General features: G+C 37.1%; 2 protein-coding genes across 3 annotated transcripts in view; both read right to left on the bottom strand.

Moving 5' to 3' along the window:
• Positions 1–977: 977 nt before the first annotated feature.
• Positions 978–13,825, bottom strand: BDH2 (3-hydroxybutyrate dehydrogenase 2). Of its 2 annotated transcripts, XM_051619355.1 has the most exons (11): positions 13,754–13,796; positions 12,739–12,822; positions 11,876–11,956; positions 10,407–10,485; positions 6,790–6,886; positions 6,228–6,336; positions 5,067–5,127; positions 4,290–4,403; positions 3,652–3,710; positions 2,429–2,521; positions 978–1,251 (listed from the first exon to the last, which is right to left on the bottom strand). In XM_051619355.1, exons 3-11 carry the CDS (start codon positions 11,945–11,947, stop codon positions 1,198–1,200), a joined length of 738 nt encoding a protein of 245 aa, XP_051475315.1. In that variant the 5' UTR covers positions 11,948–11,956; positions 12,739–12,822; positions 13,754–13,796; the 3' UTR covers positions 978–1,197. The 2 variants fall into 2 exon arrangements, with proteins under 2 accessions (XP_051475315.1, XP_051475314.1); XM_051619354.1 differs by lacking the exon at positions 12,739–12,822 and having other exon boundaries at positions 13,754–13,825.
• A 1,240-nt stretch (positions 13,826–15,065) lies between these two features.
• CENPE (centromere protein E) overlaps positions 15,066–27,069 on the bottom strand; it is a 36,394-nt gene continuing 24,390 nt past the window's right edge. Inside the window, exons 32-44 of the mRNA XM_051618279.1 lie at positions 26,322–26,459; positions 25,239–25,439; positions 25,011–25,157; positions 23,323–23,535; positions 22,045–22,254; positions 21,322–21,531; positions 19,989–20,210; positions 19,163–19,366; positions 18,464–18,576; positions 17,836–17,933; positions 17,121–17,283; positions 16,418–16,680; positions 15,066–16,026 (exon numbers count right to left, since the gene is read on the bottom strand). Of these exons, the coding sequence (XP_051474239.1) occupies positions 15,929–16,026; positions 16,418–16,680; positions 17,121–17,283; positions 17,836–17,933; positions 18,464–18,576; positions 19,163–19,366; positions 19,989–20,210; positions 21,322–21,531; positions 22,045–22,254; positions 23,323–23,535; positions 25,011–25,157; positions 25,239–25,439; positions 26,322–26,459 (2,280 nt within the window). The 3' untranslated portion in view covers positions 15,066–15,928. The remainder of the gene's footprint in view (positions 16,027–16,417; positions 16,681–17,120; positions 17,284–17,835; positions 17,934–18,463; positions 18,577–19,162; positions 19,367–19,988; positions 20,211–21,321; positions 21,532–22,044; positions 22,255–23,322; positions 23,536–25,010; positions 25,158–25,238; positions 25,440–26,321; positions 26,460–27,069) is intronic.

Genomic DNA, 27,069 nt, shown 5'->3' with positions numbered 1-27,069 from the left:
CGGGAAGGGACGGGACCCGGGGAAGCGACGCGCAATCCTCTTCCTTGGGCTGCAGCGCTGCGAAGGGCGGTTAGGTGCGAAGACAGAGGAAGGGTCTCCGGATGATTCTGCCTTGAGGCAGGCAGGAGAATAAAAAAAAAAAACAAACAGCTGCGTTTTTGTGATGTTCCCATCAGGACATTTCTACTTCTTGAAGAAGAATCAAGCTTGTCCACCTCATCTGCAAGTGCACGAGGGAGCGAGTCAGAGCTTCTCTCTCAACCTCGTCTTGCAGGCTGCACTGGGTGCATGTGAAAGCAGATTCAAATGCCACATGTTGCTACTTTACTCCTAGTAGCATTACACAGAATTAAACTGACTACAAATCTGAGAGAAAAGCAGCACTTTTTTTTTTTTTTTGCCAGATTAAATTTTCCAGGACTCCATCAGGGAAGTAAGTATCTTTCCTCCTCCCCCACAAAAGAGAAGTTTGACCTAGAATCTGAAGTCAAAACACTCCCATTTTTCTTCCACCCCAGCGATAATATAAACAAGCAGAATTACCCAGTTCCATTAAAAACAGACCAGGGAATTAAGAGGTCACAAAAGCATTAAGAAGCATTCTCCTTTAATAATTTCAGCAAGTCTGCTGGAAATCTCCTAGACAAGAACATATTTCAAAGTTGTAGCTGTGAACACATCAATGAAAAGCACTGCTAGTAGGGCAAGAGACAGCAATCTAGTTCAGGATCCATTTGGCTGGTTTAGCTGTAGTTATTTTCTGCAAATAGTCTGTCAATTCTAGTAGGAAATCCAATTGTGAATGCTTAACTTTAAAATATTTTGCAAGATGAGAATAAAGGTGGTAGTTAATTCCTTTCACTCAGATTTGCTTAAAACACAACTCAGATTTTGTACCTTAAATAATATTCTTTGCCCACAGAAATCTTAAAAATCAAATAGCTTCAACTTACGGTAACACCAAAACCACGAAAGAATAGCAACATGAAGTATGTTTTATTCTGGTGTTTCACTGTTTAGGGAAAAGTGAATCAGTAAAATCAATCTGCAAACAGATCACAGAACAGTAAAAATGCACCAAATTTGTTTTGAAAGGTATCACGTGCGTGACAAATCTTTGCAAGCTGTCTTAACTGAGAAACATGATCTCACTTTTTGCCTTTCATGGTATGATTTTCCATTTGCAGGTAGGGTCAATCACAAGCTCCATCCTCCATCAATGATTAGCTCATTGCCAGTCATGTAGACAGACTGAAATTACATAAAATGTAACAAATTTTTCATGGCTATTAATTACAGGCAAACATTTTTTCTTTAAATTCAAAAAATTGTTTTTGTTTTTATACAAACAGTCCTTTTTGATTTTACAAAAATATCTGAATAAGTAGAATATAAACAAACTTAGAAATTGAAGTCTTTCAGCTAACTTAGGAAGTCTAGCAAAAGTACTGTCAGAGGTATTAAGATATCTTAAATGTAGGAATAATATCTCACGCTATGATATTAGCTCTATTCAGGTGAGCAGCATCTGACCAGGTCAGCCAATAATTATAAGGGGACCTAACTGAAAATTTAGATTGTGCAGATAGTGAAGTGAGCAACTGAGCTGTTGACCTTCTTCTCTATGTCAGTACTGAAGCATACTGGAATATATTGGAAAACTGGAATTGTGTCCACACATGGTTGAAAACCCTATGACCAGGCTGCAAAAGAAGTGTTTGCTGAAACACTAAAAACAAGATGAAAATGAGAAACAGATTACTGATGGATGGCAACATTAAGACTGAATTAATTCCATTTAAGTATTTGTGATGCTTAGTAGGATTGTTTGACAAGTTCAAAGGAATCCAGTGCCATTTTAGATTCATAGTAAATTTACAGCATCTCAGATAACCTTTATGTGTGCTTATTAGTGGTGGTGGTATTTTGCAGTGGTCATTAAGAGTCTGGAACATAACCTCAGTGGGTCTATTGTTTTCCTTATGCTGAACGGGTAGATTCACTCTGAGCATTAGCCCTCTTAGCTAAAACATCCAGCATTTCTATATTAGCTCTTGATTTGTGAAGGTAGGTCATGACTGCTAATTCTACCTCCTTAAAAAATTATCGAGTCATGGTACAAACTTAGAAAAATAGACAAGTCCTTTTCTCCTCTCATTTAGGATGATCTGGTGTCAGTCAATTTGCTCAGATGACATGAAACCACCAGGCTGTGGTACCAAATACATAATGCCTTAACAATCACTGTTAACATTCACAATACCTTTTGTATTGTAGGTTGAACTCAAAAAAAATGGTAAGCTTTTTTATTTTTATAATAATCCATCTTAAAGACAATAGAAATCCTGCCAAACTGTATTACCTCTATTGTGAAGCAGTAAAGTAGCACAGGCTTCTGTGACAGAAAATTTCATTGTTCCATACTCACCTCATCAGAGGCCAAGTAGACCAAAAGGTGGGCCACTTCTTCAGCAGTAGCCATCCTACCAGTCTTCTGTCTGGCTAGAAAGTCTTTCAATGCCTGGATAGACAAGAGCATTTGGTATATAAAAAATAAATTATTTTAATTCAATTATTTTGACATAGACAAAGCAATACCGGAAACAGGCCTTAAGTCATAACTTCCCTTAGTACACTGAGCAAGGTATTCCTGTAGAAAGAGAAATTAGAAGATTAACAGTGGTATGAGTTTCAGGTTGAAAAACAGTAGCAGAACGGACCTAAACCTCTGGTTCCACAATAAAGCAAACAAGTCCTTCCTTGGCCATAGCTATCTGCAAGCCCTTTGAATGAGGGCTCATAGTTGCTTAGTCAGTAATAGTTAAGCATCCCAAATAATTTTGAAACGCATAGGCCAGAATACCTTTTGTGCCATGGTTTTGCATGATAGTTTGTGGTTGCCACGTGGCAAAGTAGAAAATGTTGTCTACTTTTGCACGAGATGCTGTAACTGTTGCAGAATGGCTTGAGCAGCAGGGCCATGGGCCCCTGCTATCTCCTCGAGAGGCCTTGAGAGTGTAGCACAAACCGCAGCTGTACAACCAATCTCTTTTTTTAGCCTAACACAAGTATAAATAATCTGTTAGCTTAAACTAACTCAAGGACAAGGTAGAGAAGAAGAATGATAGCAAACAAGGAAGAACCCTGGAACTCAGATGTGTGGTGTTGTCCAGTAAAATCACTGCAAGTAGTTGCCGTCCAGTGAAATCACTACAAGTAGTTACTATCCAATGAATTCACTATGCGTGGTTACTATCCAATGAATTCACTACATGTAGGTTTGGAAAAGGGTATAAAAGTAACACTGTGTATTCAATAAATCGAAGCTTGCTTTATCAATCACATTGATTCTGGACTGCTTGCTTCCCTCGCCGTCGGCAGTAACCAATGGTTGCATGTACTTCCACAGATGACAGACCTGCATATTCACTAAGCAATAGTGCCCTTCTGAGTAATTTTAAGACTTTTGTCTTGAGTACAAGCTGATTCAACTATCAAAGGAGATGCTGTTACATTATCTTTGGTACTCTGAAACAGGAGACACTCCTGAATATGGGCAGAAGTGCAACTGTATTTTGTTGTTGTTATTCTTTTTTTAAGGGAATTAAACATATGTACACACCTGATCAAACTAATGAATCATTTTCTCACCTGTTCTGGGTTCGGCCGTGCTTTGATTCTTTCCTGTAAAGATGGTGTGTCAACAGTTCCTAAGCAAAATTTAAAATGCAATGTTAAAAGTCAACTGTATCAACAATAGTGAAAAAAACCCATGCAGTTTCAGTGGTTCTATTGGTGTGTCTTCACAGTTATGTGTAACTTCATAATATGATTCAGGAGAAAGACTGCAAAACTATCAACATAGCATAGGATTCTAAATTTCAACAGAAGACTTTTGAGAATTAGCTTAAATGTTTTTCAGGTGGTTGAACAATGGCTAGCCTGCTAGCTAGCTCTTGCCTCCTTCTAAATTCTTGGACTATATTTTTGAAAATAAACATTCAAATACTTTGTAAAAATTTTTACAGATATATATATATAGTAATGTATATAGTAATGTATATATACTACGTATATGATGGGTTAACAGATCAAACATACAGCATGACTACAAAAGTAACAACTTAGCCACTTTTAATCTCAAAAAATGTTTCTGGCATGCCCTGTTCTTTTAGAATGTTGGTTACTCTAGTTGCCATTTGTAAGTCTATTCTTCATGAATAATGCCAAACTAAATTGGGCCTCCTAGCATCTCCTCTAAGTTTGCAAAATAAGGTAAGAATACTTACCAGGACATACGCAGTTGCATCTGATGCCTTGTTCAATGAAATCAGCGGCCACAGACTTTGTTAGACCAATAACTGCTGCCTTTGAAGTACTATATACACATCTGTTCACAACTCCTAACAGAAGGTCAGTGTGAAGGCAATGTAAAAACATATGAAAAAAAAAAAAAAAAAAGAAGAAAAAAAGAGAGAGATCCAAGTTTGTTCAACATGGATCCGCTTCAGGACTCCAGCATTTCCTGTAGCAACTGTAGTCTTTCTACAAGGGAGGGCTAACCAGATGCTGACTGCCAAAAATCTACTCAGGCATACATGAGAGCAAAACACATGATCTTTCAAGAGTCTAAGTTTGGGGAGCAGTCTAGAAAAGTTAACAAAGCAAAGACTTAGGAACACAGAGACCCATCTGCTAGTCACCATCAGGCTTCCTTGGCAGCACAGCTACAGCACTTATGCTCTTCAGAAGAACAGTGAAGAAATTACAATTGCGTATGTAGCAAGACATCACTGCAAGTTATTCCTTTTTAGTTAATGAGAACTGCTAAAAAGGATGCCACAAAACATTTAAGACACAGATTCAGAAGCCCAAAGGCAAGAATCTTAGTGTTTCTGCAGCTTTGTCTGTGTCCTTGTATGTATGTGTTTTAAATTTTATTTTTTTTTAACTGCATCCCTCCACAGGGTTGGCAGTGCCCTCTGAATTCAAAGTTGTGCAATATTTATTTTGTATTTCCATAATCGTACAGATTTACATAAGAAACTCTCTAGCAAGCTACTGACCTTTAATGCTGGATGCCACAGAAGACATATTTATAATGTTTCCAGATTTCTGTTCAAGCATCTGCAAAAGAATACTTACATCATATGTAGCCCATACATGCAATTGATACACAGGGTAACAAAGATGAATTGGCATGAATAGGTGATTCTCTCTTTTTAAACTATGACTGAAGTAGTAAAGCAGAATCTGAAATTCCCACTAGGTTCTCTTAAGTCTTCTCAGGGGTGAAGACTATGACAGGAAAGGATTTTTTTTCCTAAATAGCCACCTCTGAAATATTGCCCTCTTGTCATACAGTAAGTCACACGACATAGATGTCTGCTCATACCATCTACTAATGCAGTAACTCACTAATCCCATTCAAACCTTCCTTGCTTTGGAGAAGACTAAAACACCACTCTACTACCTTGTAGCTAATGTAGCTAAGTTTCTTTAAGTTACAACTTTTTTATGCATCCCAAGACCTGAGATGCCTAAAGCTGTTATTAAAAAAAACCCTCTGAAAATAAAGAACAGCTAAGAACAAACAAACAACCAACAAAATGAAGCAAACAAAAAAGGACTGAAACAACACTGAGAAGAGTGGTCATCATCCAGTCACAGCTTCCACTTCTAGCCTTTGCATTTAGAGGCATAAAAACACCTTACTAAATTCACAAATCTTTGTAGTCCCAAACCTAGTTATTACATCAAAGACAACTGCCCTCAAGCTGCTAGACTAATTGAATCATTGTTCTGTTACAACCATCATGTTGGCATCAGTGGTACCGAATAGTTTCACAAGCTAGTTTCCAGATTTGAATAACTTCATATTAATATATGTCTTTTATAAATATTTTTGGCAGTGGTATTGTGCAACTGTATGCTATACTGTAAAATGTGAATACTGTATTTCAATGGCTCCCTCACTGCTCTGCATTTGAAGGATTTTAGTTACAAATTACATAGGGAAAAAACTTGAGTAAATCTTCTCTACCATATCCTTTAGATAGATTGTCTACACAAATGCAGAGGATGTTTTTAGAGCAGGACTGGTCTCATCTAAGGGCCTCCCCTACACAAAGTGGCAAATCCCATGCTGTCACAGTGCCAACAAATCAGACCTCCTGCACTCAACACAATGCAGCGGAGACTAAAAATCATGGGCAACCAAGCCTCACCTTGGGAAGGAATGTCTTGATCATTAGGTACATGCTGCGAACATTGAGATTCATAGAGAAATTCCAGTCTTGCTCCTCACAGTCCAGAATGGTTCCATGATGAACAAACCTAGAAAAAGAGCAAGAAGTGGATTAGTGTTTGTGATACACATTTCCATGTTATTTATGCATATTTTTCCATTACTATTTTGCAGTGGATAACTCGTCCAACCTTGAAAAGGAGGGACAAGACTCAGTATAGGCAAAGAAATGATTGAAAATAGCAAAATTAAAAGTAAAAAAAGTAAAGCTCTACTACCTGACCTTCAGATTTGCTTGCTCTGTGGGTGCCATCAGTACAGGGCACCCACAGAGTGGGGAAAACAAATTACAGAGCCATTCTATCTTGGCCTGGGTAATATGGCTGAGCACAAAAAGTTCAGCTTTCATCAAAACACATTAAAGTTTGAATTCAAGGTATAAAATACATTAACACAAAATACAGTGCATTTAAGTAAACGAGAGTACTTCTGGAGGACAGGGAAACCTAGAAGAACAATAAGATCAAACAGAAGCTGGTTACCCTGCAATGTTACAGAGGACGTCAATCTTGTCAATCTCCTTGGCCAGATTTTCTACCTGCTCCCTTTTGGTGACATTCAGAAGCCGTATTTGAATTCCTAGAAAGACATGGCATTTGCTTCACTGTATTTGGCTGAGGATCCAGTTTATTTTTCTGAAGTGCTGAGGACTGAACCACAATTCAAGTCAGCAGCTTGTCAGGAGCAGTGCCCCCTCAGTGGTGCACCTAGACACGGAGACTCACTGAGTGAGAGATATATTTAATCATTGTTAGTGCAATGGTTAAATTGGGGCGGCAATAGACAGCATATCCTGCTACTTAAAATTTCAGAAGGAAAAAAAAAACAAAACTGATTTGATTGTCAAACAGCATCACACAAGTAGATGAGCAACATAATTTACTATAAAAACATTACCTGAAGAATTACAGAACCTGTAAAATCATAACAGGCTTTTATGCCCATTATTATAGAGTAATAATTACTTGGAACTAGTTGCATGTATCTTATGAATCAGCTTTATACCGGTTAATGAGGAACAGTTATTTTGCATAAGCCATTAATTTATATCACCTGGAATATCATCACAGAAATTATTTAATAGCAAAAACATAAGCATCCTATTTGTAAAGATGTTTATAACCAAACAAAAGAAGGCTCGGAATCTCTTTGCTTTTCACTATAACTGTCCATTTCAGCCTCTTGTAAGTCTTCAGTGCTTATAGCACTGGCTAGTGCCTGTGCTGTACCTTCAAACGAAACTGATAAAGAAATAATCGGCCTATTTTGTCCAGAGACGTTCTCTGAAAGACTGAGACACATAATTACTGTGATACAGGGACAGGCATAACTACTCCAAACACTGATAGAATCAACCCCTCTGACAGACCTGCTTTAGGACCAACCACAGCCATGCCATCCCCAGGAGAGAAGTGGAAAGAGCCAAGTAAAGAACTATACTTCCAGATGAGCTGTAATATATGATGATATAATGTGTTATTTTACTTCATTTTACTCAAGAAGCTTCCAGCAATCTAACACATCTAGCTTCTCTCATCCATGTGAGAATTCTTACTATAGAATAGGCATACTGGGGGTCCTGGTGGACAGGAGGATGACCATGAGCCAGCAATGTGCCCTTGTAGCCAAGAAGGCCAATGGCATCCTGGGGTGTATTCGAAAGGGTGTGGTTAGTAGGTCAAGGGAGGTTCTCCTCCCCCAATATTGTATCCAGTTCTGGGCCCCTCAGTTCAAGAAGGACAGGGAACTGCTTGAAAGAGTCCAGTGCAGAGCCACAAAAATTATTAAGGGAGTGGAACATCTCCCTTATGAGGAAAGGCTGAGGGAGCTGGGCCTCTTTAGCTTGGAGGAGACTGAGGGGTGACCTCATCAAAGTTTACAAATATGTTAAAGGGGAGTGTCAGGATGATGGAGCCAGGCTTTTTTCAGTGATATCTAGTGATAGGACAAGGGGCAATGGGTGCAAACTGGAGCATAGGAGGTTCCACGTAAATATCAGAAAAAACTTCTTTACTGTGAGAGTGACAGAGCACTGGAACAGGCTGCCCAGAGAGGTTGTGGAGTCTCCTTCACTGGAGACATTCAAAACCCACCTGGACACGTTCCTGTGTGATGTGCTCTAGGTGATCCTGCTGTGGCAGGGGGGTTGGACTAGATGATTTTTCGAGGTCCCTTCCAACCCCTAAGACTGTGTGATTCTGTGATACTTCACGATACGTTTTGCCTGCACCCTCACTCCACACTGCAAGTAAAGAGTGAGTGTGCCCACTTCTCAGAATACATGAGTTCTCATCCAAAGGAAACCTGGATGAGTGGAGAAAGACTCAGTAATTACTGACTCCAGAAATCTCCTTAGCAGCTACAATTAGGCTCCCAGAAACTAACACTTGCTGCTGAACACTCTTTTGCCACAGCCCTTTTTTTTGTTGTTGGTTGTTTTTTGGGGTTTATTTATTTTACAGTTTAGTAATATACAACTAGGGACAGAGTCTAATACCTGTTGAGAGACTAAGGAGGAGATAGAGCCAGACTTCTCAGAGGCCCACAGTGGAAGGATGAAAGGCAACAGAAAAGCTGGAACGTAGGAAAGTCTCATTGAATATAAGATGTGTTTAGTTTTGGTGGGGTTATTTTTACTGTTTGTTTCAGGCTTGTTTGTTTCAAAAATATCATTATTATTTAAAACTATGAGGGCAGTCATGCTGGAACACACAGGCCTACAGAGGTTATTGAGGAAATTCCACCCTTGGAGAAGTTCAGAACTTGACTCAACACAGCCCTGAGGAACCTGCTCTAACTAGAGTCACTTCAAGCAGTAGGCAGGACTAAATGGCTTCCAGAGGTTTAAATTTTGGGAGATTTTAATTTGAAATGGATAAAAACCTGTTTCTTCTGAAGCCAAACTGACAAGTCCATGAGCAAGCTTTATACACTTTAGTTAAATGATATAGACACTTTTGAAGATATTTGGTATAACAATGCAATTACAGGCTGGTGATTAACATCAGCAGTGGAATTACTCCTCCTGGATAAAATTCAAAGACCACAATATGCCAAGTCTTGAAGAATTACAGCTTAACTAATCATATGTCGAAGGAATGGAAATGCCTCTTAGTATATGGAAAAATAGCTCTTTCCTTGTGAACACACTAGCAGGGGGGGGAAAAAAAATGCATAGCACAAAATTTAACACTTCCTAAACACCCCCAGAATGAACCTGGAAAGTCCTAAAGTTCCTAAAAAAGTTACAAAGGAACTGCTTATGGTTAACTCCAGTCAGCAGAGACCAATGTTCATTCTCAAAGCTGTGCCAGAGAAGTGTGTTTTTGCGTGTTTGACTGCTGCCCTGTAATAAGAATTCATTAAATCCACTTCATTCCCTCAAATTAAGTTGAAAGCATTTTCAGTTGTAAAATATATCCAAGTCTTTTTTTTAATTTTAAGATTGAAAAAAAAAATAATTAAAATATCCTGCACTTCTGTCACTTACTAAGAAACACAGCAATGCAAAATCTGTTCCTTGAAATATGTTCCAGTGATAACAGTAGGAAAACAACCTTCAGGCCTAAGCATTTGTGCAAACAGACTAGGCTTATCTAGCGTTGGTGGAACTAGTTTCTGAAGATGTAAGAAACGTACTAGAGAGTGATCCTTTTAATGCATTCCTTAGGAAGTATGGACCATAGAAATGCAAGACACTAGATGTACTTTTTATATAGCTGGGTATTAATTCTTGTGATCAGAAAAAAAAGCTTTCTGTTCCCTTTAGAGTGGTATGTTTGACAATTAGCCTAGTGATCTCAAAAAGTAACTGAAAGAGGCACTACTCTGGGAAGCACAAATCAACTGCTTCTGTGACACAAGAAACTCAGTTATTCCACGTGCCTGGGATAATTCTGTCTGGTATGCTGATTTTGCAGCATTTTACATGCTAAATCTGCCATTCCACTCCACAGAATAAAGCAATGGCAATCTCTAAAGAATTAGTATGGGTATTTTCTATTTTTCTTCTAGCCTTTTGAAGTTTACCTATCCTCAAATTATACTCCAGCCAGCCTACAACAAAGAGCTGAACTACTGCCCACTACAGGTCATTTACCTGGATATTTCTCCAGTTCTCGCAGCTTAGTCTCATTGATGTCTGTAGCAATGACTTTGGCTCCTTCTTTAGCAAAAGCCTAAAGAAAAAAAACAGAAGCAATTTATATTTATTTACTCCAGATCTTACCTGGAATAAAATCTGTTTTCTTCTCATGTCCTTTTTGGTTTGAAATAAAGGTTGGGTAAAGGCAGCTGATCTGTCACTTTTCATTCTGAGTATGTCAGGAAGCAATGGACATCAATAACCACACATCCTGGGAACAACAAAGTAACTATACATAAGACAGATTTAGGATCTCTTTCTTAAAGTAAGGATTCTATAAATAAAGTATAGGTACAGTAACCAGACTAATAACTGGTATTTTTGCCCTTAATAGCTGCATATGTTGTAGAGAACATGTCAAACGCATAGAGCTAGAATTATCAGGTTTTTTGGCTTTAAATGAAGTTAATGGGATTTGACAGATAAAGGCACAAGTAATGAAAAAAGAATAGTGGTATATTAAGTTTATGAAAATTCTTTACATCCAAATCATTGGACTATGGCAACATATAAAGAAGCATAACTTTGATACTTAATCAGAGATATTCCTTCATTCTTGATGCTCCCCTCAAAACCTCTTTTCTCTGCATTGTGATTAGTGACAAATCAACAGCTATGCTAACAAAGTAACCTCTGTGTCAAAAGTATTCTGGCACCTCAGACTGTAACCCCTAATCTTCAAAGTAAGTGTCTCAAATGCATCTTAAGAGGATAGTGTCATTAAACATGCAAGCCTTGTGTGTTTTATTGGGTATTTACACAGTGAAATAATCAGAAAAATTACTTACTCCTTGGACTTGTCAAGATGAGCAGTCTTCTGTATTCCTAACTGCATGCATTAGAAACTAACTAGTCTGGCAAAAATCCTACTTTCTGGGCTTGTTGATTACTTGATAGAGATACTGAGTCAGCCCTACTAGTTTATCTATCTATTATGGAAGAAGTAAGTAGCAAGGGAAGAACTGGTCAAAAGGGATTAAAAGATAACAAGAATATTGAATTCTGTTTAACAGTAATTACAGAAAATTTGTAAAGGATTTCTCACAGCTGCTCATTGTGAACAACACTGTAGCTGTGCTGTAAGTACCATATAGACTTAGTTATGTAAACTATTATTGCAGATAGAATATCTTGGCTTTAGAGCAGAGAATCTGCAGTATCCCACCTCAAAACAGGAAATACTACCTCTCTCCTCCCTATCTTCTCCCAGGACAAAGCAGCAGAGATATTGGATCAGAGGTACAGACACTACCAACCTGATATTGTTAAAAAAGCAGTTGCAGCTGTACTCAAATCTTGCTTTTATTCTTGTATAATGTTACCACTCAGAGCTTTATTAATTCAAGAACTTGTTGGTGTAGGTGTTATTGGAGAAGCCAGCATCAGAGACCTTCTTAGGTACGGGAGAACATTTTCCAACTTACTATAGCAGCAGCTCGTCCAATCCCCTGTGCTGCTGCAGATAGCAGTATGACCTTCCCATCAAGCCGACCCATACTGCTCTCCTGTGCAGACAGAAGATGTCACAGAATAATTAATAAGAAAATGAGCCAACAACACTCCCTGGGAATCAGCTGCAAATGCATTCCAAAAACTAAGTGTGATTCAGAGATCCCCTGCCATCAAATCATATCACAGAGTGACCCGTTTGGCTGCAGTGTGACCCTGAGTCATCCAGGATTCTGAGGAGGGGACTGCCTCAACTTAGTTTTATCATAACTAAGGGGACCTCAAATAGATCAAAAGGCATTTAAGTGCAAAAGTCAGGCTTTATTACAACAGAAACTAGATTTTATTTTTCCTTTAAAAAAAAGTCAAGATGAAACTGAAGGACAGTAACTTGTATTCTAGTGCTTCCACTGTTCATTGTATTCTTAGAAACCAGGTCTTTCAGCTACTCCTGTCAAGATACAAATTAATCAGCTTCCTAGATTGCACTAAATTCCAGACAATATGCTGGCCTTGGTGTCTGCTCTGAATTGGTTTAGGTATCTTCCAGCACAGCAGATTCCCAGCTCCAGTAAGGCACATGGGTGGGGGCAGGAAAGAAGCTCTGCCCTGTCTCACCTCTCTACTGGAGTTGCTTGCTCTAGGGTAATTACCGAGCATGCTTGAGGCAAGCAGGAAGGAACCGCCCAGACTTTTAACTGGGTTCCCGATAAGCAAAACTTTCTGCACTTTTATAATCCACAGAGCACAATTTGTTTATATAGCTAAGACCATAGAAGGGTGTCCCAAGAACCTCAGGTCTTTAAATATGTATATGAATCCAATGTAGATTACTTACTTCACTGCCAAGTTAAGACAAAGATGCCAAAACATCCCCCAGGCTAGAAGCAGATGCTGTTATCTGAAGATCCTCAGATCCACACTGCGACTCAAATTTAGTCAAATTGAATCAAATTTAGTGTTCTACGTCTTAAACTAGATTATTAATTTATCCGATTTTGAAATTATCTTTTTTTTCAGCAGTTTTCCCCAACAGAAGTTGCAGCAAAACTAATATTTCCCTGAAGGTTACAGATTCAACAAGTGAGACTTCTCTGAAGTAGTTTAACTGAAAAATTATTTCCACTCTAATATGAAAAACATTTATTTTGGTTTAAAGTTATACTGAGTGACAAACTATGTTACAAGACACCAAATTTTTTCACTATAGGTTTTCCCCCTATACCTGGAACACATACACAAAGAATCAAGGCACAGAAGAACAGTCAAGTAAGCAGAGACTAACTGAGATGCACCTTTCTAATCAGTGAAAAGCACAATACCCTAAACCCACTTTTTACATTGGCTGGTAAAAATGCCTCTGATGGCAAGCTAGAGGCTAAGGCCTCTGGATATTTGGCCTCTGTTAGAATAACCTTTTTGCACTGACAGATAAAACATACCAAATTAACTAAGCAAAATGAGATTACACACACAACTAGGTTGTACTGTCTCTCTGCTGTACCAAGCTTTCCAAAATGCCACTGCTCAAACACAAAATTCTGGGAAAGGCTCTATTACTTGTAGCAAGTCCTGAGCATCTTAACAATGAGATCCAAGTGCTCCCTCCAGGCGGAGGAAGGTTTCTTATTTCTTTGTTGTTAGGCATACCTTTCCAATAGAATAAACAACCTGATCAACGTAAGTACTTCCTCAAATGACCTTGGAAGCAAAATTCACTATATATATTGTCCTGGTTTGAGCCAGGATGAAGCTATTTTTTCCTGTATTTACACCCACACTGGCTCAGATTTCATGAGCATTTGCCACATCAATCCTATGAAGCATTTAAAAATAACTATTAGGTCACTCACCAAGAGTTCTCAGCTTGTTATTTTCACTGACCTTTGCACAAAAGGAAGTTTTGTACTTTTTTGCTGTGCTTGTTGGGATTTGTAGTCTGTTAAGTTTCTCTAAATGAACGTAATTTCCTGTTGAAATATTGAGATGCTGCCATCTAGTGAAAATAAAGACTTCAAAAGTGTGATTTTTCTCCTGCACAGGAAAGGACAAACAAGGGTCACCAGGCTTGGCTGTCCATTTTCCCTAAGAAATTAAAGAAAACAAAAAGTATTCCCACAAATATAAAGCTACCAAATTTTAAACTAGAACAATACTTACATGACAAATTGTTACTTTGTTTGGTTGCATTTTTTTTTCTTTTCTCTTTTGTACTGGTAACTTACAAACTTTTTTTTGTCTAGTCGTTTAACTTACATATGTGAAGGCAGAGTTAATATGATCAGACTGGAAAATTCTAGGATAAACTCATTTAGTTACAAGTTCAAACCAGACCTAAAGCTACGCTGATAGCATTAATAATTTGGAACCCTACCTGAACTTAAGGTGGGCATTTCCTCAGAAAAGCCACTTCTGTGGGTAAACTGGGACACACAAACACCAAGTTCACGAACTCACGGGTTTTTGGTTAGCAGTACCTTTAAAGGCTTCCCAAAATACACTCCAGGGCAAAGATTGAGAGATAAATACTTGCAGTTTCTTCATAGTTACGGTAGTCGGTAGAGTTTTCAGCTTTTCAAGGTAAATAGGTTGTTGGTTCTTTAACAGAGATCTCTGAAGTAGCTCCATCAGATAAATAACCTGTGTGCAACTTTTCCAATTCCAGTAACTGCTGAATGCCCAGGAACGTGTCAATGTAATAATTTGCTTACTAGTTTGGGTTTTGAGTATTTGGGAGGCCTAGCATCACTTAGAGCTTTATTCCTATAAAACAAAGGGATGTTCTTGATGCAGACATCTTTGTTAGGAATTACTTTCCTCATCTCATTATGAGGATTTAACTCTTAAGAGTTGATCTCAGGTTTTGAGTGCCAAATTCCTATTTGGTTGGCAGTGAAGGGTGTGCGAGGAGGATCTGTCATCTAGACTTAAAACATTTCCTGACAAAGACTTACAAAGAAAAATAAAACAAAGCTCCAGTGACACAGACTTGTGCAACAGTAAAATTCTTCACAAAGTAATTATCGCAGAAAGTTTAGAGGACACAGACAGGAAGCATAATAAAGATGGAAGTGGTGAGGTTACTATAAAATATAGTCTTTAACACTGAATATTGTACTCAACATCCATAGATCATAGCATAAGTGCAGTGACCAGCAAAGACACTTCTAATTATTTAAACACTGAAGTTTATTGTTTCTTTATACAAAAAATTCAAAAAAGTAGGCCTCACAATGCAGATAAGAAAGCTAGTAAAATAGTCTCTTGCAGTCCTGATCATCCAGGTTTTTTCCATTCACTACAGTAGCAGAAAAATGTCAGGTCCATTGCTTCCTATTAAAAGGAAAACCAATACCCAGCTTCAAACAGGAACTAGAAGTATACTGAAAGATGAGGCAAAATACAGAGTTATTCTTGGCATCCATAATTGACTGCACTGCAGAAGTACTCTAAGGAGTTTAAGAGGAACTCTTGATTGTGTGCCGTATAGACAGCAAATTAGAAACTTCAGTTACAATGTCCAGATAGAGAGGTTAAAAGTGCAGTGAAAATGCAGTTTGTGTACTTACAGAAAGTATGGTATAAAAGCTGTATGCTGAGGGGGGGAAAAAAAGTATAGTTCTGTCCAACTCAATATCAACCACCCAGAAGAGGACTGGTCTAGGAATGACAGAATGAAAAAGGCTTAAGACTGAGAAGTTTTACATTAGATTAGTTTGTGATCCATTTCCTTTTTTTTCTTCCATACATTGACTTTTCTTTCCCGTCCAAAAAAAAACCAAACCAACGCCAAAGTAGATCAATCTATCAGGTGGGCAACATGACTGCTTTTCCTTTTTCCCCCCACTGTATTCAAGCTTCCAATTGTGCTAAGTAGCAACTCCAAGACAGCATAGGATTTTCATAACACCAGAGCTCTTCCCACAATTTGTGGCACAGGCTGATGACTTTTGACCTGAAGCAGTTATCTTATGTACATGTAGATTCTGGCTGTAGCCACTGCAAAGGCAGGTTGCAACAGAGCACCTTTATTGGGTGGTGCAGTCAGGGGCTTTATCTTTCTCTGAATTTCCAAACCAGAACTTAAGATGTTCTTCTGTTGGCTCTATTCCCACAGGCCGTGTGTCTATACAGAAGAAAAGAATAAAGTAAAACTTAAGCTTTCCCAGTTAGACAAGCAGTAGGAACACACAATTTAATCCTGACTAGTGTTTTAAATGCCAACTACCAAAGCTTGCTTCTGAGGAGTTTGGTTTGTGAGGAAGGCCATACTATTACCAAGCTGGTCATCAAAAGAAACAGGAGTGAGCCATATTCATTCTGGAAATCTGCGATTAATACCTTGAAAAGGGGGTTAACTCTTCACCATGCCTCCTCAGGCCTCAGATTAGAAAACTAATCGTGGAAGTTTCAGGTCTGAATACAGAAAATACAGGGCATTTTCTCATAACTCACAGACCATCCCTTAAATTTTGCCTCTCCAAGACCTTATAGGAGAACAGCACTGCGTTACATACCTGTTAGTGTACCCAAGCTGGAATTATCAAAGAAATTTGTTGGACAAGTCAGTGGCAGATGCTTTGATACCTCCTGAGTCACAATTTCCTGAGAAATAGTTTCCTTGCAGGGTGAAGGCATTTGCTCTTTAAGAGAATGTGACACTGTCTTCCTTGGAGACCTTGACACTGTCTCTCGAGTAGTTTCTCTTGCGGATCGTTCTTTCCATTTTAGTGCTCTTTCTTTCCATTTTCTAAGTTCCTCTTTCAGTTGAAGCTCATTACTTAAAAATAAACAAACCAGAATTTAATTAAGAAAAAAAATGCAGAAGTTCCTTTAAATAAGGAAAAGTTCCTGACAGTTCCTGTATCTTCTGACAGCATACCCGCAGACATGACAATGTAAGACCCTATCTGTGTATCTTACTGTCAGAGATGTTTTTAAATATTTAAATATTTAAATTTTTTTAAGCTAAAATTATTTCCAACATACAATTTAAGTGTATTTTCTAGCATTCAAGATTTTTTATGACAGCAATGTAAAGTTCAAAAGCCATGAATATATATATAAAATAAATAAGCTTTAAATAAGAGCTGGATATGAAAGAATCTAGAAAATCTAAAATTAATACTTCTACAGTTCTGCGAGAAAGAAACACTGATGACATGCATAGTTAAACAGCAATAAATGATCTGATATGTTGCTGATCAGCTTTATAGTTACCTTAGTAGGAGATCATTTTGTTTCCTCAGGTGCAAGTTCTCTTTCTGGAGCTTAACTTGTTCAGATTTTAGAACAAGTATTTTTGTGCTCTGCACAATACCACTGCCACCACCACAAGTAAGGGGTGCTTGGGATTGCTGAGGAGCTTCTTTTTCCAGCACCACTAGAAGACAGATTTATACAGATGTATGTATTATTTGGACAGCACTTAAAACCAATGTATTTTTTTAGCCTATTCCTTCCCATGGACTTATATACAAAAATCTCACTAGGTTACAACTGCCATTACAACAGCTACTCTTTTTATACACAAACACACATCCCAGTATTCACACTGCAAGGGAGATACTATGAAACTGAAAAGATTCTCCATTAAGCCATTTATAGTTAAAATGGTTATAGTTTAATGTACATCATAATTATGATCAGAACTAGCTATTTGTATGTGGTCAGTCAAGGAACAAAGGCAACATGAGCAACTACAGCTATAGTTTACCCCATGGTAAGTGCAAACATGGCTAGAGAAAAAAAAGACAAGAGCTGTGATTCTAGTGCAGTAAACATGCAGCTGACATTTTACTTTTTGTCTCATCTTCCAAAGCACCCAATCCACCTTATACCCTTTGAGGTAAAGGCTTGCGTTTCAATCTGGTGTTTAACCATGTAACTTAAAATGGAATGTTTAACATGAAAGAGTCCCTTATATTTAATTTACCAGAAACATCTTGCTCTTGCTTTGCTCTTCTAAGTTCTTCTTTCAGCTTTCTTAACTGTTGTTCTTGGTGTTCTACAAGAGCTTTATAATTAGCAAGTCTATACGGGACAGAAAGAGAGGAAGAAAAATAAACACAAACCAGAAATCCTCAGTTTAATAGTTATTACAATTGCAGGAGAGCTAGTTTGATTTCCAAATAAGCTATCGAAATGTACCAAATCTATACAGGTATAAGTACCTAAATCTGGTGGTTGGTTAGATTTTAGGTAAAGTGCAAAAAAAACCCAGAAGTTGGACTAGAATTATTCTCTCTGAGTCCATTCTCTCCAGTGAGCTAGGGAGTGACTTCAGTTACTGCTTTCTCCTCAGTTGCTTTGGCCAGAACATTTGTTACTTTTATGGCTGAACATGGGTTAGTGGGGAAATTTTGGTGGGTGTATAGGGAACGAGTTTTGTAATGCACTCAAGACACAGTTGGTTTTTACTTCACTGGAATATAACTACAGTGAAGACTTAAAACACCTAGAGCTGAAAGCTCACTACTTATTCTGTGGAAAAAAATGAACAGAAAAGTAAAAGCTAAGAAGTAAGTATTTGAGAATTTTAACAAGTTAAGATCTGAACTTACTTTGTATCAAAGGAGTTGGATTGTTTCATTCTTTCCATATCACATTTTACCAATTGTGTTTTGAGATTATCAATTTCCTCTTTGTACAACTCAGCACCTTTATCTAATTTTGCCTGAAAAAAAAAACCAAACTTAATATGAAGAAAGGCTTGTTACTTAGAAATTAAGGGTTGCTTACTTTGTATCTTTACTATGATCTGCTAGATTTTGCAGGACAAGACTAGGAGCAGAAAGTTGTTTTGGATTAAGAACACCCAACATCATCAACTAGCACTAGAGCATTAGTTGGTATCCCAAATGTGGTGTATTACATGCAATCATATTTTAGCAAGTTTCACTGACTTGTTTGCAGATATAAGTCTGAGAATTTTTAACTAATATGCAAATACATTACATAGAAAAAACACCTCATGCTTCAGTTTCAAAATCTAAACTTTTTTTTAGAACATTTCAGAAATGCATCACATACAAGTGATAAATTTAGCTTCTAATACCATAACGTTGCTTCTAAGTTTTGTCTCTAAATGCTGCATTGGTAGAATGTGAAACTGCATGCTAAACAAGTAGTGTTTTACTCTAAGAATGCTATACAGTACAATAAATTTACTTTAGAGAGCTACATTTCATCTAAAGCTTCTCTAGCATGTCCTCTCTCCAGGATCAGAGGAGAACAAGAGGAGTAAAGGATTTTGTTCATACCTGGAGACTCTGATTCTCTATTGAGGCTGTTTTGAGGCGTTTCTCTGCCTCATTCAGTTTGGCTTGCAGTTGGGTGAGCTCATTTGTCTCCGTTTTCATTCTTATCTGTGTTTGTAATTTGACTATCCTGTCATCTCTCTCTTTTACGTCTTTTCCTACTTCATTTATTACATTTTGCAGCTTCTGAATTTTGACTTCCATAGCCTATTGAGATATCAATCAGTTATGAGTAGTTATGCCAAGAGATATAACAGTAGCAGTACATGGCTCTATTCTTAATATAAACAAAAAACCCAAACCACACAAGAAATGCAATACTACAGGCTCTGTGGCAACTCTTGGTGTCTATCTGAATGTTGGTGTCACCTTTTAGTATTCCAGAACATCCAAGTCTAAGAAAATGTGTTTTGAACAACAGTAACTGGCATACAAAAAACAAAACAGATAAAAATGAATCCTCAGTTCTTAGGATTAAAGACAGAACTCTTCTCCTGCTTCCAGTTTGACATAATGAATACCATACACTTGAAGGAAGCATCAAGAGTGGCTCACTATTAAAGTACTTCTAAAACAATGGGAATATTTTACCTAGATTTCTTAACTGACACCTATTTGTGTGCAGAAAACAGGCAATTAAAATTATCACATTACAGACGAGCTCAAACTTCTACTTTGGGAATACAAAAAAGTTACAAAAATAAAGTGCTCTTGGGCCTAACGTGTTGTGTAGCACAGATTTACAGCTGTCCTCTTTGTTTTGTGTTTAAGTGCTCTCACTTTGAAAACAAGCATTAAAAAAGTTTTCCTTAGAAACAAATATTGGTACCTTTATATCTTGTTCTGCAGCCTTTAATTTGTTATGGAGCCTGTAGTTTTCTTCTTCTAACACGAGACTGGCAGACCCACCAGGGGCCAGTTGTTCTTGAAGACTGTTTAGTTCCTGAAGAAACTCTTCATTTTTCTCTTTTCTCTGTTTCAGTTCAACATCAGCTTTTTTACAGTAATCAGCAGTTCTGCTATCCAGCTCTGAAGAAAGTTGAAGGAGTATCTGAAAATACGTAGTGTCACACAGATAAATTTTAAATAATTTTTGAATCAGCTAAAAGTAAGTGAAGAAACAGGAAGTATCTTGTGGGGCCTGCATTAATTTCACTTTCGTGTTTCCATGTCCCATTAGAAGATACTTGTCATCAGAAATGGAAGCACAAGTCTGGTTTCATTTCCAAAAAACTGGGAGAGAGGAAGGAACTACAAATTTGCCAATATTCTGCATTAACTCAAACAAGCACTAACATTACAGAAATAAAGGAACTATTGTGGAAAGACTTCTCTAATGTCAGTAACAGGACAGAACTGAGTCACAACATTGGGGGAAGGTTGATGAGCTCTTCATACTTCAGATAGATACAAATAGAAGTAGTAACAGTATAAACAGACCAGAAAGTTCCAGGCTACACTGTTTTGTAAGACTGTTCTTAACAACTAATTAGAAGGCAGTAAATTGCCTCTCACAAGCTGTTTTTTGAGAAATGTTCCCTACATTTTATTAGAGATAGAACTCAAAATTTTGCTCATGATGCACTTAACTTTGTAAAACACTTGGTCTTTTCTCCAAAGGGAGCAAAAATAAAGAAGAAAGAAAAAAGAAAGGCTGAGCCATCTTTAGAATAGCTTGACTTTCTGAAGTTAGAAAAGGTGTGAAAATATAAATTGCAATCTAGTTTTAAAAACTGCTAAAGTAATTTTGATAAAGTTAGCTTGAACAGAGCCATCTTGTGGGCAGAAAGCCTGGAGAAAGGGATTATATCCAGCTGCCACATTCTGCATGCAAAGCTAACGTAATAATTTTGAATGTACTGTTTCCAGAATTCAGTCTGATAAAAATGCAAACACCCCCTCCCTCCCACCTGCCCTGTCCTTATCTTCCATTCCCCATTTGACACCTATAAAGTCTTTAACAAAGCGAGTTTCCATGTTTGGATGCATGAAAGTCTTTAAAAATCTTGTATTTCTACAGGTAACACCGAAGCATGAATATAGAAAGTACTAATAATAATGAATAATCCTTGAATAGCCCTTTTTTTTTTCCAATTAGATTAGAGATATTTACAGAGTTCTTATACAAAATACATTTTTGATTAAAGAAGATTTAACTTCACCTTTACTTTAGGAGTCCAGAAGTTAATGACTTGCAGAAGCCTTTCATTATCTTTCTCCAACTCTTCTTTAAGTTCTTCTGCATTACAGTGTGTTCCTGAACAAGCTTCCCAGAACTGTGCTCTTTCTTTTCTAGCACTTTCTTCCTGCTGTAACTCTGCCTCTATGCTGAGAAGTTCACTTTCCGTTTCTGATACATCTTTGAGAATGCTCTTTATAAAACAGGGAATTCAAGTTTAAATATTGTTTGATAACTACGTATCTAAATAAACGTTTTGCCATCTTAGCTATTAATACTAGCAGGAAGTCTTTTGTAGCAACTAATTATCATATAAAAGGAATTTCACTATCCTTAAATTACTCCCTACTGCGAAGATACAACAATTTACATTCCTGGGACAGGTGAGAAGTAGAAAGAGGGATGGGGAAGCACGTTAATAAGTGTTTCTCATTATTTTAAAAGTCATCCCAGTATCAGGTAGCATATATTTTACAGGGCAAATGAGTAAATAACATTCCTGCTACTTTATAACCTCATCACTTTGAGCCACTCTGTAGAACAGAATCCTCATTTTATAGAATAGCATTAAAAAGTACAAATGTTATTCCCCCTCCTTTGAATGAAGTCTTAACAGATAAAAGCAATGGCATTAGATTAGCACCACCACATCACCCCATGCCTTGAAACAGGCAAGTCTTTGTGTGAAAATTGTTTCAAATGCTACCTCCACCTCCAAGTGCAAATTGTGCAGTGCTTCAGTGATGTTTAACTCTTGAGAAGATATTTCATTCTGTTTCAAATAAGTCTTCCTGATATACTGAATCTGCACTTGTAGCTGATCTTGCTTTCTTTTTTCCTCAAGCATTTCCATGTCATACTTGTTAACAGTAGCATAATACTCCCTTTTCTTCAAGCAAACACGACTGAACAGAAACTGTTGTAAAAGCACAGGATGTATCAGTGAGTATGCTTTAAAATGATACTCTACAGCCGGCTAAGATTACATATTTTACAATTCAGTCTATTTACTCTCCTAACCCATAGGTATCCAGGACAACTAAAATATGATTAAGAAAATTGAGTTCACAAATTCTCTATAGCAACAGCATCTAAGACTTTTAGCTGGGTCAGCATTTTTAAAGTATGCTATTTTTTGTAGACTCCTAGAAAGGCCAAAAAGTCTAAAAGGCTCTAGGACAGTCTTCCACAACTCTAAACTTTGAAAAGCATAGCATTCTTTGTTGTATTTATTTTCTCTTAAGAGCTGTGAAAGTTGCAGATCTACAAGAATATTACCATGCTGATTTAAACATTTTTCTAGTCAAGATCACCACTTAAACACCTTTAACCATAAAAGCTGAAAGGCATCTGTGGAAAAAAGACAGACCAAAACCTAAAAAACCCTTAATGAATTTAGGAAATAAGGCCCTCTGGAATAGTTGTTAAACTTTTAACCTAATGGATGTTTATAGAGGCTACTAACTCTCAAGACCATATTCAGTATTTTTGTGTACTGCCACCTAGTTCCTCAACAACAATAAAAAACAACCTTTAATATTTCATGGTAAAGAAAGAAACAGAAAAATTATTGTTTAGTGTACTGCTGCAAATGATAACAGGAATTATTTCCAAATTCCCCTAACTTTTTTCTGATAATTGCAATCAGTTTCTCCACTGAACTGCAAATCGGGGAAGGTCTGCAAGGCTACAGAAGTTAAACTACTTTAGTTTTGCAGAGTAAATATGTATCCCCAAGGCATTTTACATGTCTCTTTCCCCCCACAATGAAATACTAACTAACTTATGAGTCCATAACTTGACTTACAGAGTATAGAAAATTTTCCCAATTAAAATGGATTAATATTAATGAAATAATACAATGCAAATTACAGTAAAAAACTAAGGCTGATTAACTTAAATAGTTAATTTTCCAGGATTATAAAGCATTTACTATCACTTTATTTTCCCCAAGACATACATTCACAAAAATTTAAGTTGGTACCTTCAGTTTGTTCAATAAACTCTGGAGATGACTGTTTATTTTCTCATTGTCAGTTTGAAGTCTTTTGACATATTTGCTCTTTTCTGATGAAAGCTGAGTCAGCACCGCAGCTACCAGTGCTTTCCGACTATTCAGATCATCCTTTAGATTAAGAGACACTGTAAAGAGACATTCATACCTCTTCCCCATATTTGTGAATTTCTCAAGAAGCTCCTAAATGCAAGTGAAACATATGCATTCAGTCACAGTAAGAAAAGAGTGATTAGCTATAAACTAAGCTTAAAATAAACCATCAAACTCCAGGACTAAATCCTACAGTTGGTTTTACAACAGAAAATTGAAGACTTCAGTTTTGACTTGCCATGGGAATAACAAGAACACTAAGCCAGGCACAAAAGCAGACGATTTCTTAGTTTTCCAGAAAAATCTTATTTCACAAACTCAAATTTTCATTTTAATTTCAAATTTTCATTTTCCACTTTCATTTTAGTTTAGATTGCCTGGTCATTTCAAGACCTGTAGATCAGGCCCAAAATGAAATTGTTGCCTGTTCACAAGTTTTCCAGGTGGGCTGTCCTCTGGCTCCCAAGTTAATTTATTTGGTTATTTTATTGAAAGAAAGGGATTGTGACATTGTTCTTAGTATTCTGCAATAAAAAGGGAGATGCAATCAAGCAGTGAGCAGACTGAGAAATGCAATAGGCTTCAAAGCACTCTCAATGAACTACAAGTCAGGTATCACATACAGAATGATGTTATACCTTTTAAAACAAAGTCTCCCACGTGTATTGCCTCCATCTTTGGCTCTTAGTTGAAATTAACAGGATTCACCAGTTTAACTCTTCACCCCAGAGTAAAAATATTGGAACTAACATATGCCCTGTGCCCAACACGAGCAAGTACAAGATACTTAAGATAACTGTGCAAGAAACAGACAAATTTTGCCTATTACAAAAATCAGAAAGGGAGACAGCCATTAAAAGGGATCAACTGATGTTTGTTACTTACCTCATTATTAGCTCCCTACTGCTGATGTAGGGTAGAAAGACAGTATGAAGAAAGCTACACAACTGTTTTTTGCAATTTGGACCTTTACTACTTTTTGTGTTAACTGAAGCAGTACTCAGTTTTTCTAGCATGTACAGGAAGACATCCAGATTTACAGATGTACAGACTGCAGTACAATAGTACTCTTAAGTGCTTAATGCATGTTCCAAAATCTTGGTTTACTCAGGCTTTCAGTAGGTTAGTAGTACTTTTGACATCTGTGAGAAAATATACTCAGGATAGTTAACTAACAAAAGCTCTAAGGAATTACAGGAGCTCCCTGTTTTGAGGAGAGTGGCTATTTAATGAAGCCAATTTATTTTTCATGGGAAGTAACAAAAGGGAGGATTTTTCAAAAACTACATGGTGAAGTCACATCTACATAACTAGTTATTTTCATTGGGGTGGCTGGATAGTAATGAAATTGAGTTGTCTGAACTGAGATCGATTTAACCTTCTCAGAACAGGATGCATGGCCACTAAATAGCAACAGCAAATCAGCTCATCCCACGGCTTGCAGCATTTTAGTAAGATATACAAACAATTTTATAGATTATACACAGAGGCAAGGTTTATGCTCCAGAACAAATGGTATTGAATTTTTACATGCATCTTTAAAATAAGCAGAGAAGTAAGTTTACCTTAATTTTTAAGGTTTTTTCCTTCAGGCTGTCACCAAACAGCTGCTCAGCATTATCCAGTAGGTTCACCTGAACAGACATATCATGCAGGTTTCTCTGCTTCAGTTGGTCTAAAGCACATTCCAGTTTTGCATTTGTTTCAATGTACTAAGAAAAAGCATACATTTTTAAGTACCATTCAAGAAGAGAAGTTATTAGTAACTTAGGTATGCAATTTGTGACACCAACCATCTCAGAATTTTTTTGCAATTCTGTCTTCAGCTGGTCCCGCTCAGACCTGACATCCTGGAGAAGTTTTTGTAGCTCATCTTTTTCTTGATTAATTGATGAGATTTGTTCTGTAAGTTGCAAAGACTGACTAGTTCTTTCAGCCAGTAAGTGGTCTTTTTCACATGATACACTATTTAGCATCTCTGTTAACTGTTGAATCTATAATAAATAGTGGAGAAAAACAAGAATTATGAGTTGGTCCGGGTCTATATAACCAACCCCCCAAGAATTACTCAGATCAGTTGTGTCAAATATAAAGAACAATTTCCAAGTACTATGAAATTCACACTAATAGCAAGAGAAGTTTAAATATTACTTTTCTTTTTCTGAGTGATTAGAACACCACAGGAAGAGAAATAGCATTACACGCAGAGAACTCTAGACAGCTCTTGGTCTTCAATAAAGCAAGAGGAAGCAAACAAAAAGGCAGTCAACATACGTCCACAACATAAGAAAATTAAGAGATAGATAATAATATAAGAAATATGCAATGGAAATATCTTTATATCTACTCTAATGAACAGTAACACAACTGCCAATCTGAAGCACTCTTCTGATCTACAGACAAAGATTCTGACAGGTGAAAAATGAAGTGAAAACTGCAAAAAGACCAAGTTGGCAAGAGTGAAGTTCAAGACTTTCTGAATAATAAATACAGACTGAAAGCATGCAAAGCACCAAGGATTCTAAACCCAGTTAGGTTTGTACTGTCTACACAGTGACTTTAAAAATCTGAATAAATACATGTACAATCACTGACTATTACATTAAGCCTGCACATATTGGATAAATCAGTGTCCATTCTAATGGAGCGATCAACCCAGCTGGTTATGAGGCTGAGACAAATTGTCAATGCCATTTCTGAATGTCACTACAAAAACTTGTACAAAATCCTTTATCCATGTTCATGCTTGTTTAGCACCCATGAATATGATGCACTGAGAATTAAAAATTAAGTGGGATTTGTCTTGACCGAAAAGTTTAGCCCAACAGTGATCCAAAGACAGAATTGGAGAACTGTTACTAAAACTACCCTTTCACCTTGTTTGTTAGGCTGTCCTCCAAAATCTCTGACCGTCTCTGAACTTTTAACAAATGTTCTTCCCTTTCTTCAGCTTTGACCTTCTCATTACTGAGGAGTTCTCGTTGCCACTTCAATTCCTTTTCAGTTTCAAGTATCTGGAGTAAAAATAGAGTAACAGATTTGAAATAGCACGTGACTACCTCTCACACACCAGACTATTCAATATTCCACCAGAGTAAAAATATTTGGCACAAAATACCTGCTTTAGTTTGAGTAAAAGAAATTTCAAAATTTTGTCTTTGAAAGTATCTCCTTTCTCTAAGCAAAGCCTGCCAACTAGCATTTTGATAAATCCTTAGTAAAGAACTAGAGAAAGTATGCTTAAACATGTTTGGATGTTTTTTTTCTGCAATCCCTGTTCACAAAGATAAGTAACACAAAGCAGTGATGTAACTTGAGTAGGGTTTGCATCAAGAACTATCTAGAAATTATTTAACACAATTTTATGAGTTGGACTGTTGTCAGAGTGCTGTTAAAATATCTTTGATAAGTTATTATGGAACTAGCATTCCTTTTGCTAAACCTCTGAATTTTCAGTGAAGTTGAAGTTTTACAGAAAGACAATTTATACTCAAAACCAGCTATATTGGAAGATAGAAGTAGTGAGAGTAAGATGATTCTCTCCTCCCAGAATGGATTTGAATTAACTACTGGTATTTGATGTGACTACTCAATATCTGAACAAGGACTGCTGCTCAATCGACA

This window comes from Apus apus, chromosome 4 (genome assembly GCF_020740795.1).
Source record: "Apus apus isolate bApuApu2 chromosome 4, bApuApu2.pri.cur, whole genome shotgun sequence".
NCBI lineage: Eukaryota > Metazoa > Chordata > Aves > Apodiformes > Apodidae > Apus > Apus apus.
The sequence above is the reverse complement of the archived record's forward strand: the minus strand, read 5'-3'. Positions and strand labels throughout refer to the sequence as shown.